The sequence below is a fragment of the Ostrinia furnacalis genome, unplaced genomic scaffold (assembly GCF_004193835.3).
Source record: "Ostrinia furnacalis isolate ACB-3 unplaced genomic scaffold, ASM419383v2 OfSCF1632, whole genome shotgun sequence".
Taxonomy (NCBI): domain Eukaryota; kingdom Metazoa; phylum Arthropoda; class Insecta; order Lepidoptera; family Crambidae; genus Ostrinia; species Ostrinia furnacalis.
In genome coordinates this window covers 587,633-602,641 of record NW_021131871.1, presented here as the reverse complement: position 1 = coordinate 602,641, position 15,009 = coordinate 587,633, and the positions used below count along the sequence as shown (strand labels likewise).

At 38.7% G+C, this 15,009-nt stretch overlaps 1 protein-coding gene across 1 annotated transcript in view; it reads left to right on the top strand.

Annotated features, from left to right (window-relative positions):
* LOC114353163 (protein stum) overlaps window positions 1–15,009 on the top strand; it is a 95,312-nt gene that overhangs the window by 53,541 nt on the left and 26,762 nt on the right. The window contains exon 3 of the mRNA XM_028305013.1: window positions 14,398–14,531. Coding sequence (XP_028160814.1) covers window positions 14,398–14,531 — 134 coding nt within the window. The remainder of the gene's footprint in view (window positions 1–14,397; window positions 14,532–15,009) is intronic.

Sequence of the window (15,009 nt, the reverse complement as noted above, 5' to 3'; positions counted from 1 at the left end):
ATATCACTTTTCTTTTTGAATTCAGTAATATTTTTTTGAATAAATAGAATACAGTTTAAGATGTATTGTGAAGCGGCCGTGAGAATGCCAATTTCTTTAAACAATTCTCTAAGGGATGCTCTTGCTTTCATTTTATACAAGTATCTTATCGCACGTTTTTGCAAAATAAATATTGTTTCAAAATCTGCAGCTTTGCCCCATAGCATGATTCCATATGACATTAGGCTATGAAAGTAGCTAAAGTAGACTAAGCGAGCTGTTGAAACATCGGTTAATGACCGTATCCTTTTTATTGCAAAAGCCGCTGAGCTGAGCTTTCCCGCCAGAGTTTCTATATGGGAGCCCCACTGGAGTTTTGAATCCAGGGTAATTCCCAGAAATACAGTAGATTCTACCAGATCGATTGCATTATTATTAAGTTCTATTTGGGTACTAACTGTTTTTACGTTAGAAGAAAGAAACTCCAGACTCCAGTTACAAGAAACTCCACATTATCCTATCACGAGCGTGACTGAACCTAATGCCCATCGCATGGAACTCAGTGGAAAGGAAGCCTCAGATGGTATCACCTCATCTCATTTTACGCGCGTGCGCAAACGTGCTGGGATGCCGCAACATGCATTAGTGCATTTGAAAGGCATTGTTATAAGTTTTTATACTAACGTAGCTATACGAATTAGTAAAATATTGAACCAACTACGAGCTTTTGTTAGTAAAATATACAATCATCTATGGGCTCATAGTCTAAAATAACTCAAAGGTGACTGACTGACTGACATAGTGATCGATCAACGCACAGCCCAAGCCACTTGACAGATCGGGCTGAAATTTGGCATGTAGGTAGATGTTATGATGTAGGCATCCGCTAAGAAATGATTTTACGAAACTCCACCCCTAAGGGCCGGGTAAAACGGGATCGTCGGAAAGTCGCGGGAAGCCGCTAATGTGTTCATATGTCACATAAGAACAATCTATCCATGGAAATGAAATGTTTGCAAATAGCAATTTCGCGCATATTCCACGCACACACAATGCGTAGGCGCAGGATATGGTGCAACACTTGCATGCGTGTATGGGCGTTGGTTAATCACTGTGCATCTTATTTGCTTGAGAATTGTGTTTATTTGGTTAAATACTCATTACAGTTAAATTATTCCATAAAGATTGTAAAAAAATACGAGTTTACTGAATTTAGATTTTTCTATTTTATTAGAAAATGAGCATGCTCAAGCAGAAACCAGGGTTTCTCGGAAAAAAACCTCTCAAACAAAAAGCTTTCAAAGAAAACTTTGATGGAATCAATCAAACGACCGCAAGGAAACAACACTTTCGCGTTTAAACCAAAACCACAATAACAAGTTATGTTTATAGAATTAGTGTCCGATTTTCTTGTTTCGTTCCTTGACCCATATTTTGTAAAGCAGTATTAATTAGTAAGGTTGATTGAATTTTAAAAGTTTTATGGGACACCTCTTGTTGCAACTACTGTTCAGCAATAATTTACAGCTTGATTACCAATACAACCTTATTGGAGGCTAATAGCTAGTTCAACACCTGCCTTGTTATGCATAAAAAGGGTATAGCAAACCTTGATAGATGATGAGGAAAAAAAGGATAATTACCTTTACAGTCATCTATCTCGCGCTTTTAACGGAGAGAAGTCGATATTACCTAAATTTCAAACTCCTCTATGATTAAATTCGTTGCGGATTCCAAGACAGTCAGCTGTACCCGGGACAACTCAACCTTCACTAGTTGGGTTCCTCCTGAATATTCAGGGTGTCTTCCGGAGGTACAGGAGTTGCATTGGCGGGATGATGAGGATAGTTAACCTTTCATACCTAAACCTGCCTGGATATAACTACCTACCACTGGATCCAACCACCGGCACATAGAGCATAAAGCACGCGACACAGCATAGACCGCGTCACGCGCCGCGACCGCTACGCAACCAGACTTTCGCCCGCCACGCGTCGTCACACTCGCGGGTGTGGTGAGCGGCAGCGGACGATGTAGCGGGATCAGACTATGTTATACTCTTAGAGATAGATAATAAAATAATTCATTGTACCTACACCAAACAAACAAGAAAATGAAGAAAAATGTACACGAAAGAAAAGGCACTTCGGTGGTCTTACAGCTCATACATATTGAACTGCTGCTTCATCTCTGTTAAAAGAAATCTTCCTATATAGCGCTTCATCCGTCACATGATTTATTATATGAAAAAAAAATATATTTTTGGTGGCATGAAGCGAAGGGAGACAGTCTAAACATCATATTTTACTATGGTAATAGTAGAAAACTAGCCCTCCACCCTCGACTCATTTTTAGCTGAAAAACATGTGGGACAAAAACTTTTAGACAATTGAGTTTTGGTGGCTGAGTTTCTTACAACATTTATTCTTAGCACCAGCTGACCGATATAATGTCCCGAAGCAGTGCTAGGGAAAAATTGTGTTTATTGTGGCAAGCTTATTGTGAAAAACGGGCCATCTCATATATAAGAAATTTAATTTCGGAGGTTCAAGAAGTTTAGAATGATCTGCCCGCTCAGCCTCTAACTTAGAACCCACCCGTCAGCACGGCCAGTGGCCAGCAGTCAGCAATTGCAGTCACCCCAGCACCCGCCCCGCGGTCAACGGACGTCGCGTTGTAGGACACTTACAACAATATAATCGGATACAGCAGGTTTCCATAGTAGTTCTAGTGGGCCAGCGACAACAATGAAAAGACTTGGGGAACAATTCTTCTGAGGATGTGTCACATATAATATGTATAAAATATGATACTATAGGAGCCAATATTGAACTAGGTTTTCTTTGTTGTTGATTCTTCGTCTGACAACTACTTCTCCCAGTTTCTTGCGCTGCTTCTTCTCAGCACTGGCCTATTTATTGTCCCGAAGCAGTGGTAGAGTTAATAGCGGATCGTGTATATCGTGTGTCGTGTGTTTTTTAAAAGCCTACTTGCAAAAGTACCTACTTTCATGAGGTTTTTATGAGATCTCTAAGTACGTATTCTAATTCTAATATGTACCTACTCGTACCTTTAAAACAAAAATCATGAGCAGCCATGCATTTACAGGGCAATAATGTCGTTTCCAGCCTGTAATGATCTAACCAAACTACAAACGAACAAACGACCTTCAGACCCAGAACTTTAGAATTAAATTTTTCAGAACCTAAAGTAATGGTCTTACTGAAACATCCTCAGTTATATCATCAGTCAATAGCCGTGCACTCTACTTTGTTACCAGCATACATAACTCGTCATTTATGTCAACTAGCGTATTGGAATCAATTCATTATAACGACTGGTATCGAACAACCACTTAGCTAAGTATCTAATACGGGGGCGGGGGACTCTCCTATCAACTAAGTACTAATAGTAAAATTACCATGAATACATTATGTTAGAAGTTGAAATGGTTATTAAATCAGGCTTGTATCTACACTGACTCCAAGTACATCATTTCATTATAATTTTGGAATAATTGCCCATTCTTCTTCTTGTCGTGTCGATAACAAACCTACACAGTGTCAGCCCAAAACTCCGCTACAAGAGTGGCGTTGTCAATAGCCTTCATTAAATCTTCCTGCGTGCAGTTCTTTGGGCACGCAGGGCACGACATCACGTGCTTCATTGACTGGGGAACACCACCACCACATTTTTAACAATTGGCCAGAATATTCCACAAACATAGATTCTATCATCTAGAATTCTAGAAAGAGGGATTAGCCAGGAGATAGGATGCAAGGAATAGACCCTATTCTCATACAAAATCCCTACTGTCTTATCTATATACAGTGTGAGTCACGTTAAAGTGTACATATGAAAATAGATGAAACTAGACCTATTTTAATCGACAAAAAAACGATCATAGCAAATGTTGTGATAGGGATAGAGACATGCGATTTATAGTTTTACAAAAGTAATACGATAGAGAATAATAAAAAGTAATAAAAACCACCTATTATAGGGGCATTTTTTGGAGAAATGTATCAAATAACCAAAAAAATACGAATTTTTAAGCAGATTTTTTTCAAAAAGTATCATTTTTTATTATTTGTTGGCATTTTTTGTATATTTTGTGTATTGTTTTAGTATTGCCTGTTATTAAGCATTATTACTGTCTTTATTTTATCAGGATATACCGCTTAGTTTAAAAGTTATTACGTTTTCTTTACAATAAGTAATTGGAAGAAAAAAACGTCTATAAAAATTTTTAAAAAAATCTCAAAAATTTTTTGACCTATTTTTTGTCGATAAAAATAGGTCTAGTTTCATCTATTTTCATATGTACACTTTAACGTGACTCACACTGTATATAAAAGAAAGTCGTGTTAGTTACACCACTTATAACTCAAGAACGGCTGAACCGATTTAGCTGAAAATTGTCAGGGAGGTAGTTTAGAGCCAGGAGAAGGACATAGGATACTTTTTATCCCGTTCGAAATTAAAAAAAAAAGTCTGCTTATTTATTGCCATTAAGGCGGAACAAAGTTCGCCGGGTCAGCTAGTTACCTATAAAATTGTCGTTTTGGAAGAATTTAACGAAATTTAATTTTTCCGTAGGCTGAGTTGCACCATCTTATTTTGACTTTAAAAACGTCAAAAATCTATCAAACTCCATACAAAAAGCACAGGTTATTGTTCAAGTTACGGCTAAAGTAAGTTGGTACAACTCAGCCTAATAATTTTTAGATTTTTAACGACAGAAGGTGGTAAGAAAAGGTTCCAGAAATGTTTCAGCAAAAACACTAACGGCAGGAATCAAATAACGTCTGACGTAATATTTTTTGTGTCTGTTGTTCTACAAGGAAATTCTGTTAACGATCACATTTATTAGCAGCGTTTGGTGACTCAACAAAGGGTTAATTAGATATCTGTTTCTGGGGTACTTAACCAATAATTAACAGTAAATTGGCTAAGGAGTACCGCAGGGTACAATTGTTTGTCCTCCATTCTATATTGTGTTTTTTTTATTATCTACAACGAGGAAGCTCATGGCCTGCATCTCACCTGAGTTTAAGGGGCTGCTCAAAAACATTTACAACTTCATGATTAGTAACTAGCTGGAATGTGGTTTGTGGTAGAAGACTACCGAACCATCCAAATTATTTAACAACTGACCAGAAGGCAAGGCTAAACAATCTATCTAAAAAAGCAGTTTAAACCTATAAAATAGCTGCTAGAAGTTGCGGTTCCGACCGCTACTCTGGTAGATCACACACATTCCATACGGCTATTGTCACACTGAGCCACATCTAAGCCACAAGTAACCCAATTTAAAGACTGTTGTAGGTCTATGTGCCTGAGGTATGGAAGCGGCACGGAAGGGGTGACATTGACATATTATGACGTGACAGAGCATACAAATCTGTGGGTCTAGTCAAAACGCACTTTAAAATCGCAAACCCATCGCAAACCAGTCGCAAACAAATAAACAAATCGCAAAAGAGGTCGATAACAAAAAAGGCTTAGTCAAACGGCAAAAAATCGAATCGCAAAGCCCTACCTATCGATAATCGAAAGACTGGATTGAAACCCATACAAAGGCTTAGCCAACATGCATTTAAGACTCAATCAAAATCGAATCGAATCGCAACACCCACCATTTTCATTGCGATTACTAAAACCCCGGTGATAAGCTTTGATTCGATCGAAAACCAATTGGGTGAGTTGCACCACCTAACTTTGACCGTAACTATGACGTTAACCGGTGTTTTTTGTATGGAGTTTGACAGATTTTAGACGATTGTCAAAGTTAAACTAAGATAGTGCAACCCACCCTAAGGCTGTTTTGACAAATCCGTATCGCGATGTCGTTTTGACAGCTAGTTTGACAGCGAAGCATAGACGTAAACAGAGAGAAGGAAGAAACTAATTAAAAAAAAATCTAATAAAAGTAAAAACAATCGCAAAGTCATAGACATTTTTTAACTTTTATTCGATTTTGAATGAACTTTTATATCGCCGCGTCGTTGGTGGTTCAATGTGCATTGTGGCTGCCATTTTCCGATCGAATCGAATTACTGGTGACGCGGCGACTGACATTAGCGAAAACTTCCTATTGGTTTGCGATGGCATTTTGACTAGACCCACCGAAGCAGAATCTGAAGTCTCACTGACGTTTGACGTGTTTGACGTCTCAAAAACATCCTCCCGTGGCGCTCCCGCCTCCCATACCTCAGACACTAACTGAGTTAACAGTTAGACCTATAATACTAGTCTAAGTGGTTCAGGATTCCGGGTGAAGCTCGCTTCCACCTTCGACCTGATCGTCACTTACCATCAGGTGAGATACAGGCCAAGAGCTTCCTCGTTGTGGATAAAAAAATGCAATAGGTACCGCTGCAGAAAATTAGTCACACAAGACTCACAACTTTATTAACACTATCAATCTGACACCTGACCTTTCTCTAATTTAGCGTGCATCAAACTTTTCTTTCGCAAATTACTCATCAGAACAAAACAATAGTTACACCCACGTAATGGATGTAGGAGTTTTCGTAAAGTGTGAGTGAGTCACTCATGTTGGAGTGATTATCCGAATTGTGACCAAGGGCGTCGGTTCAACTCGAATGAGTGTGTATGAATATGATGAACTTAATTTCTAGTTTCTAGACTTAGTACCTACTTATGGAAGCCATAAGATGACTCATAATGCCTATTGATAAAGTTGTTATAGCACAATACTGTATCATATAAGAAATTTAAATGTACCTACTCCCTAAATCTAAGGCTCAAGGTCACCCCAAAGGGCGATGGAGCGTGCTATGCTCGGAGTTTCCCTGCGTGATCAATTCGGAAATGAGGAGATCCGTAGGAGAACCAAAGTGACTGATATAGCCCGCAGAATCGCTAAAATCAAGTGGCAGTGGGCGGGGCACAAAATCATGTTTGGCTCAAAAGTTGACTAGATGAGAAGAAGAAAAATAGATCGCCTTTTGTTGATATTAATTATGTGTTCAGATCTTTCCATCCCTCTCCGTCGTAACGACGCCGACGTTACTGGCGACAACAACATCAACTTAACCAAATAGGAAAATAGTTTATTTATGTAAATATAACTCAATTTTCCTAAGGAACAATCTAAATAAAATTTGAAGTTCAAAGCACTGTGACTCAGAGGCTTCATGCTAATATTTGTAAAGCTGAAGCTATACGGTGCGTTGTACTATGATAGCCTCTAGAAATTGCCCGAAAAGCACGGACGTGACGTCATATTTTTATCGGATTATCAGGATGATTCATGCTTTCAGTCATAGAACTGGAAACTCATTCATACTAATTAGATTTTCTACCTCTTTTGGAATTCGAACTCGGAATTTTCGAGTCTAACTATTCACAGACGATGCTTGCTTATGTGAAGCAACAAATCGAACGCACAGCGTTGAATAGAGCTCTGATTGGTTCGTGAGTCACCCTGTGCGTCCACGTGCTCTGTGAGACCTCATAGTAATGTTTGTGAATACGGGCGTAAGGTCCGTAGTCCGTATTACAAAGCAATGTTGAAAACTCGATTTAATCCAGGCGTATAGATTCTGTCCTATGTTTGGTCTTTGTATTGAATTGTATATGGACCTGAGTATGTCTGAAATAGATGTTTTGTTTTGATTTCAAATACACCAGTTAAAAGCTTCAATCTATGCTTGAAATTGAATCAACTTTTGAGTTTCGTTCTATACGACTTACGGCTACACAAGAGAATCTTTATTTATTTATTTTTATTTATTTATTTATTTAAGGACAACCAACAAAACATACACCATACATTCACAGTTTCCTTATAAATAAATTAAGCTAAGGTGTTGCCTTAATTAAAGGTTGCCACGACATGCACCGAATGTTGGATAACAATAACGTTGCCAAAGTGACAGAATGCAAAACGCAAAACAATAAATTATTAGTTAACCGTCGGAGTATACAATTCAGAAATTTGTTTTTTGAATTTACGTAGCGAAGATGACATATCAACGCTGGCCCCGGATGAACGTGACAGGATGCTAAATTGTGACTGAATCCTGTTGATAGAGGAGAAATGACCCAGATTTGTCCTAAAACCATTTGCTTTAAACGGCAGATACCTGGACAACCGAGCTAGTTTGAAGGGAACATTGAATTTAATCTGTTTAACGAGATCAGGACAATCTATGTAACCATTAATTATTTTATATAGGAATAGACAATCCAATATTTTCCTGCGGTCTTCCAAGCTATTCAGTTTAAAATAATTTAGGCGTGTATTGTAGCTAGGGAGCTGTTTAGCTAATTTATGTTGATATGACAAATGCCAAAGAAATCTCTTTTGTATTGATTCAACTCTGCGTTTATGTATTTCATAAAAAGGAGTCCAAACGACACTACCATACTCTAATCCCGACCGAACCAGTGAGTTGAAAACAGCAATTTTGCTAGATGCCTTTCTGAAATCCCGACAGTTTCTAAGTATGAAACCCAGCAACCTAAAGCCTCTTGTGACTATTTTATCGATATGCACGTGAAAACGCAGTTTATTATCAATGTAGACTCCAAGGTCTCGAATGACATCAACTTCTCGTATCACTTGGTTGTCTATATTATATGAATTAAAATATTGATTCTTATTACGCGAAAAATGTACGAAGTTGCATTTATCAGCATTTAATTTTATTTTATTAATATTACACCACCGCGCGAAGCGATTCAGGTCATCCTGGAGGAGGCGCCAGTCATTAACGTTCTCCAAGCGAACTGTAATTTTGAGATCGTCAGCATATAAATGTATTTGTGAGTTATGAAAGCATGAGTGAACGTCATTGATGAAAATGTTAAAAAATAAGGGACCTAAGTGGGAACCCTGGGGCACTCCTGATGATGCCAAAAACCTATCAGATGCGAATCCGTCGATCACAACTCTCGACAACCTGCCGACGAGGTAAGATGCACACCAGTTCAGCAAGTTTCCTGTGATACCAAAGTGATAAAGCTTGTTAACAAGGATTTGATGGTCCACCTTGTCGAACGCCTTGCTGAAATCCGTGTATATAACGTCAACAGGAGTGCCACGATCCACTGATTCAACCAACTCAGACATGAAACAGACTAAATTTGTTGAGGTTGATCTGGCTTTCATGAATCCATGTTGCTCAGGTATGAGAGCGTTTTTTACGTGCCAATATAAAATGGGATGAATCAAAACCTCAAAAACCTTTCCAAATACAGGCAAAATAGAAACAGGACGATAGTTTTTTACTGCTGACTTGTCACCCGATTTGTGTATAGGAATAACTAGCGCCTCCTTCCATGCAGATGGGAACTGGCCTGTTGAAACAGAAAAGTTAAAAATTATGCTTAGAGGTTCAGCTAAATATTCACTACAATGAGTAACAAACACAGGGGGTATACCATCTGACCCTGCTCCCTTATGTGGGTCAAGTCTTTTTAAAACCCTTTCAACGGCATCTTTCGAAAAAGATATACTATTTAAGCAATGTGAATCAGGATTGTCAGGGATAGTTGGTCGCAAAGTATCGAGCTTATCGCTATTTTCATATACATCGGAAAAACATGAAGCGAAAAATTCACATATATCTGATCTTTGAGTTGCAATTTGGTTACAATAGTGCATGCTCGAGGGATACGAACTGAGGCCATTACGTTTTTGTTTTAAAAAAGACCAGAACAGTTTAGGGTTTGCAGTTAAAGAGGACTCGATCGATGCAATGTATTTTTTATAATTCATACGTGTGAGTTGTGTACATCTCTTCTTAAGTAAACGATATGTTAAGTCATCTAGCGGGTTCATATATTTGGAAAAAAGCTTACGATATTTATTCTTTTCACGGAGAGCATTAATTAAACACTTACTGTACCACCTTGGGTATTTATCTGAGTTGGACTTAGACAATGGAACATGTTTCCTAATAATGTCATTGATAACATTATAAAATGCAGATACCATTGTGTCAATACTAGAATACTGCGAGAGCAAATCATGCCACTGTATTTCCATTAATGCGGCAATTATTTTAGAGTAGTCTGCTTTATAAAATTTAAACCTAGGTTCTTGTTTAGTGAGAACACAGTGTGAAGTGCTACATTGTAACTCGCATTCCAATGGTGGGTGATACGTATCGATGTTAGTTAGAGGGGTTTCACTAACGCGCATACCGGACACCGACATATTAGACAAAATTAAATCCAATATCCTATCCTTACTGTTCCTGATCCAGTTATATTGATTTAAATCGTGATAAGCAATAAAGTCAGAGAGCATATTTTCATACACACTTTTATGGCTAATTGATGCGGTAAGAGGCGACCCAGGCTGACCATGCCAGTGTATACCACCCAAATTAAAATCGCCTAATATTAACGTTTTTTTAAAGTTTACAGATATTCTATTCACGTTGTCGAAAAAGTGTTCAATAATGTGTTTTTGAATAGGTGGTGGTAAGTATACGCTGCATATCATTAGCTTATCTACCTGATTGTCTACACAAATATCCACGCTAACCCACAAATCCTCACAATTGCTCTCGAATTGCGGTTGACGACTTGATGTTAACCACTTTGACACTGCTATCAAAACTCCTCCACCCGATTTGTTGCAGTGAAACCCGCTAGATTCGCGATCGCGCCTATAAACCCGGTACCTGTCACAAAACAATTCAGAATCCAGTATGTCACCGGCCAGCCACGTCTCACACAGTACAATTATGTCATATTCGCACGTTAACATATTAAAATAAAAATCATTTGTTTAGCTCTATTATTATTTAAAACTAGCTTTAATGCGCGGCTGTTCTCGCGTGGTTTTCAGTCAATAGGCTATCGCGTGTCCAGCGATCTATTGTCGTTTAATCTTTATTACTCTGAAAGAGTCTTAAAGCATAAATGTAGTTGATTACGTTTATTATTTATAAGTACATAACATAATAAAATTTCTTTAGTTGGGACTAGATGGCGCGATGTAAAAATTCCAAGGATATTTATATTTGTTCGTGATTATTTAAAGACTCGTTGGTCCACCTAGTAGGAGACCTGACCTGCCCACGCTACGTCTTCCAGCCCGTGGTCGCCACTCGAGAACTTTTCTGCCCCAACGGCGATCGCGAAGCAATGATCTGGTAAAGGTCGCGGGAAGAGCCTGGATGCGGCCAGCGCAGGACCGTGCATTGTGGAAAACCTTGGAGGAGGTCTTTGACGTCATTTGGCTGAAACGAACGAACGAACGAACGATTTAAAGACTGACGGTGTTGCTTACATAAGTTAGATAAATATAAAGTTAATTCTGAAAAAGAAAATAACATCTTTCGTCTCTTCATTTAATAGCGGAGTGATAGGAGTGCTAACTTCAGACAGTCCAAAAACATGGCAAATATTTCGCTTAGAACACCCAACTTTCTTCGACATAATAGTACCTATAACAAGGTATTATAACAACAAATAAAATGTTACATAACAACACGCATATTCACTTTCGCTATTGTTACATTTCTGTGACCCACTGAACCCCCATCGAACGGTAATCACGGTAATATCACTCCATTTCCGGTTACACTCGGGTTCGAAGAAAAACCTTTGTTTTTAACCAAATTATGTATGCTATTGTTATGGGGAAACGACTTATTCAGACATCATATTTAGCAATATGTTGGGAAAATTGTTTTTGTATTCTCAATGTAAAGACGAAACAATGCAAAAATAAATGTATCTACAAAATAATCAAATATTTGGTGGAATAAATATTTATCATTCCCTGAAAATGGTAACTGGTTACGTTACAGTTCCGGAAAAATTCACTTCCGGCAGCCACTTGAAGGCTTTTAATCAATCAACCCTAACACTCAACTAACATCAATCATGAGGGGTTAATTTAAAAGTGCTAAAAAGTCTGATATTTTTCAAATTTAAATTGCTGTATTTGTATAGCTTTTTGAGTCTAAAACTAAATGACTCGTTTAAATAAAGGGCAATACAAATTATTTCTTTACCATTTCACTGGAAATCATCTTCTTAAAGTCGTTGGTCCATCAAGTTGCTGAGCTTATCCTATCGTTTGACAATAGGAAGTTCAAGGACTTTGATTTTATTAAATATTAAAATAGAGAAACACGGCTCTCAGCGCACCATTTTATGAGTGTGACCCGTGCTTCTTTATTTTAATGAAAATGGAACGCGAAAGTAAAATATTATAATTAACTTTGACGTTACTTTTACTAGTAATCGCTCATTTTCCTATTATGTAAAAAGTTAGAATTGTTCAATTAAATTGTAAAACTACTGTCAATAACACACACTGCAAATGTAGTTCCAATTACGCCCAACCGGGAAATGTACACGAGAAGCAATATTTTATTAAACAACAAAAAACAAACATGACAGGAGTGTAATTATACAATATCAACTATAATTATTAACTAATTAATACTTTAAAAGATTCTTCAAGTACATCGGAACTTGTCTTTAAAACTATTTTGTTATAAATTGTTAAACTGCACGCACATCAAAGTTAGCCCTATAGTTCTACTTCGTGTAATTTTGCAACAAACTTTGGGCAGTCTTGTAGCTAATGAGCGATCTCTTTAAACAAGCCAAGGAGAAAAATATTAAGGCTTTCATTCGCGTTACCTACATCGTTCGTTCGTTTCAGCCGAATGACGTCCAGTGTCCACTGCTGGACAAAGGCCTACCCCAAGGATTTCCACAAAGACCGGTCCTGCGCCGCCCACATCCAGGCACCTTCCGCGACCTTCACCAAATCGTCTGTCCACCTAGTGGGAGGCCTGCCCACACTACGTCTCCCGTCTCGTGGTCGCCACTCGAGAACTTTTCTGCCCTAGCGACCATCAGCTCTGCGAGCTATGTGCTATGTGCCTACCTACATATTGAGTCTCTATTCCATTTTTAGGGTTCCGTAGCCAAAATGGCAAAAACGGAACCCTTATAGTTTCGTCATGTCCGTCTGTCCGTCTGTCCGTCTGTCCGTCTGTCCGTCTGTCACAGCCGATTTACTCGGAAACTATAAGTACTACAGTGATGAAATTTGATGGGAATATGTGTTGTATGAACCGCTACAAAATTATGACACTAAATAGTAAAAAAAAGAATTGGGGGTGGGGCCCCCCATACATGTAACTGAGGGATGAAAATTTTTTTTCGATGTACATACCCGTGTGGGGTATCAATGGAAAGGTCTTTTAAAATGATATAAAGTTTTCTAAAAAACATTTTTCTTAAAGTGAACGGTTTTTGAGATATCAGCTCTCAAAGTCGTAAAAAGTATGTCCCCCCCCCTCTATTTTTATAACTACGGGGTATAAAATTCTAAAAAAAATAGAGGTGATGCATGCTAATTAACTCTTTCAACGATTTTTGGTTTGATCAAAGTATCTCTTATAGTTTTTGAGATAGGTTGATTTAACTGTTGCTGCTACGGAACCCTTTGTGCGCGAGCCCGACTCGCACTTGGCCGGTTTTTTTCCGATACAGCATATAAGATCCATGACAACGTTTTTGGTACCTTACCTGTTTTATCTGTCCCATATAAAAAGCCACCCAGTATAACCGTTAAAAAGGGGAGTTTAATTCAATTTACGCCACCACATTAATTTGTAGGCCGCTGCAATTTGTTACAGAATGAGGAGCAGACCCGTCGTTTATCATTATGCCACGGTGTTGTAATTAATCCTGGAAAAGTTCAGCAAATCATCACGCTTTGTTACATTTCATTCAGAAAAATTCGATGCGTAGTTACGGTTTTCATAAGAATGAAGTTTTTAGGTCCCGTTTTATCATGGCGATTCCCTCTACGAATAGGTATATCAGTAAAATATTCAGTACAATTAGGTACTGACTGTAGATGAGCTAAAAGTTTTAAAATTCTTTGTTTTCTAGTGTACCTATTTAAAATCGCTGTAAAGTTGATTCATTCATTCATTGAATTTACAAAATTCCTTATAATACACATGTTTTTTTCGTAACGTATCGATTTTGTGGCAAATCGACAATAACCCCTTGTCACTACGCTGTAGTTGTCCGTAGTAGGTACTCGTGTACAACAAGGTCATAAGAAATTTCTGTGTTGAGTCCCATTTACTGTCAGTTTTAAATGTAATGGGACTCGAAAGTTTTAAAATGTTATGAGATCTTAACAATTCTAAGTAGCATCATTCTTTTTAACTAGTAACTAATTTGTATTGCACAAAAATAGTCCCGTTAGCCCCTCGTACTAAGCTAGTACTAGCTAGAATATGCTCACCACAATAGTCGAGCGGTGGTGGGGTTCGAACTCGCATTCCTCGGTTTTCGAGTCGGTTAGTCCGACCCCTTCACCATTCGGCTATCGTGGCTTCAAACTATACTCAGTTTACAAGTATTTCAAGCAGTGTTTTTCTTCTTCAACAGCGTGGTGCCAACATCGAAGCGAAAGCGCGAGTCGTCGTTTGCGATACTAACGGAGACGCCCGTCGCCTCCCGCCCCACCAGCCCTCGCTCGCTACCCGTGGAGATCAGATCCGACAAGCGAAATCCTTTCAAAGGTAATATGATTTCAACTCTTTAAACTTCTTCGTCGCTACACACTTGCCAGAGCCAGAGTCACAAAATAAGACAGAAGGTAAACTCCGTACTAAGCGCGCTCGAGCAACGCACACATAGACACCACTCACGTACGCGTAATCTGGGACTGTATCGGACGAATGCGAGTGCGACTGGACGTACGCATCGGTCGGCCGATCGTAGCGATGCAAAGCGAAGTAATAGGTACATGAGTTTACCTTCTGTCTTATTTTGTGCCAGAGTGGTCATGGTCGTCACACCCGGTCCGGTTGCAAGCCTCACAATCCGTCGCCATTCCTCCTTGTGCACTCTTGGAGTAGACCATTGAGTGCGGTTTTGACCTGGTCAGTCCAGCGCATGGGTGACCTGCCGCGCGCTCTTGTGCCCTCAACCTTCCCCTGCACGACAAGTCGTTTAAAATTAACATGACATTTAAAAAAACATGACCCTTTTTTGCCG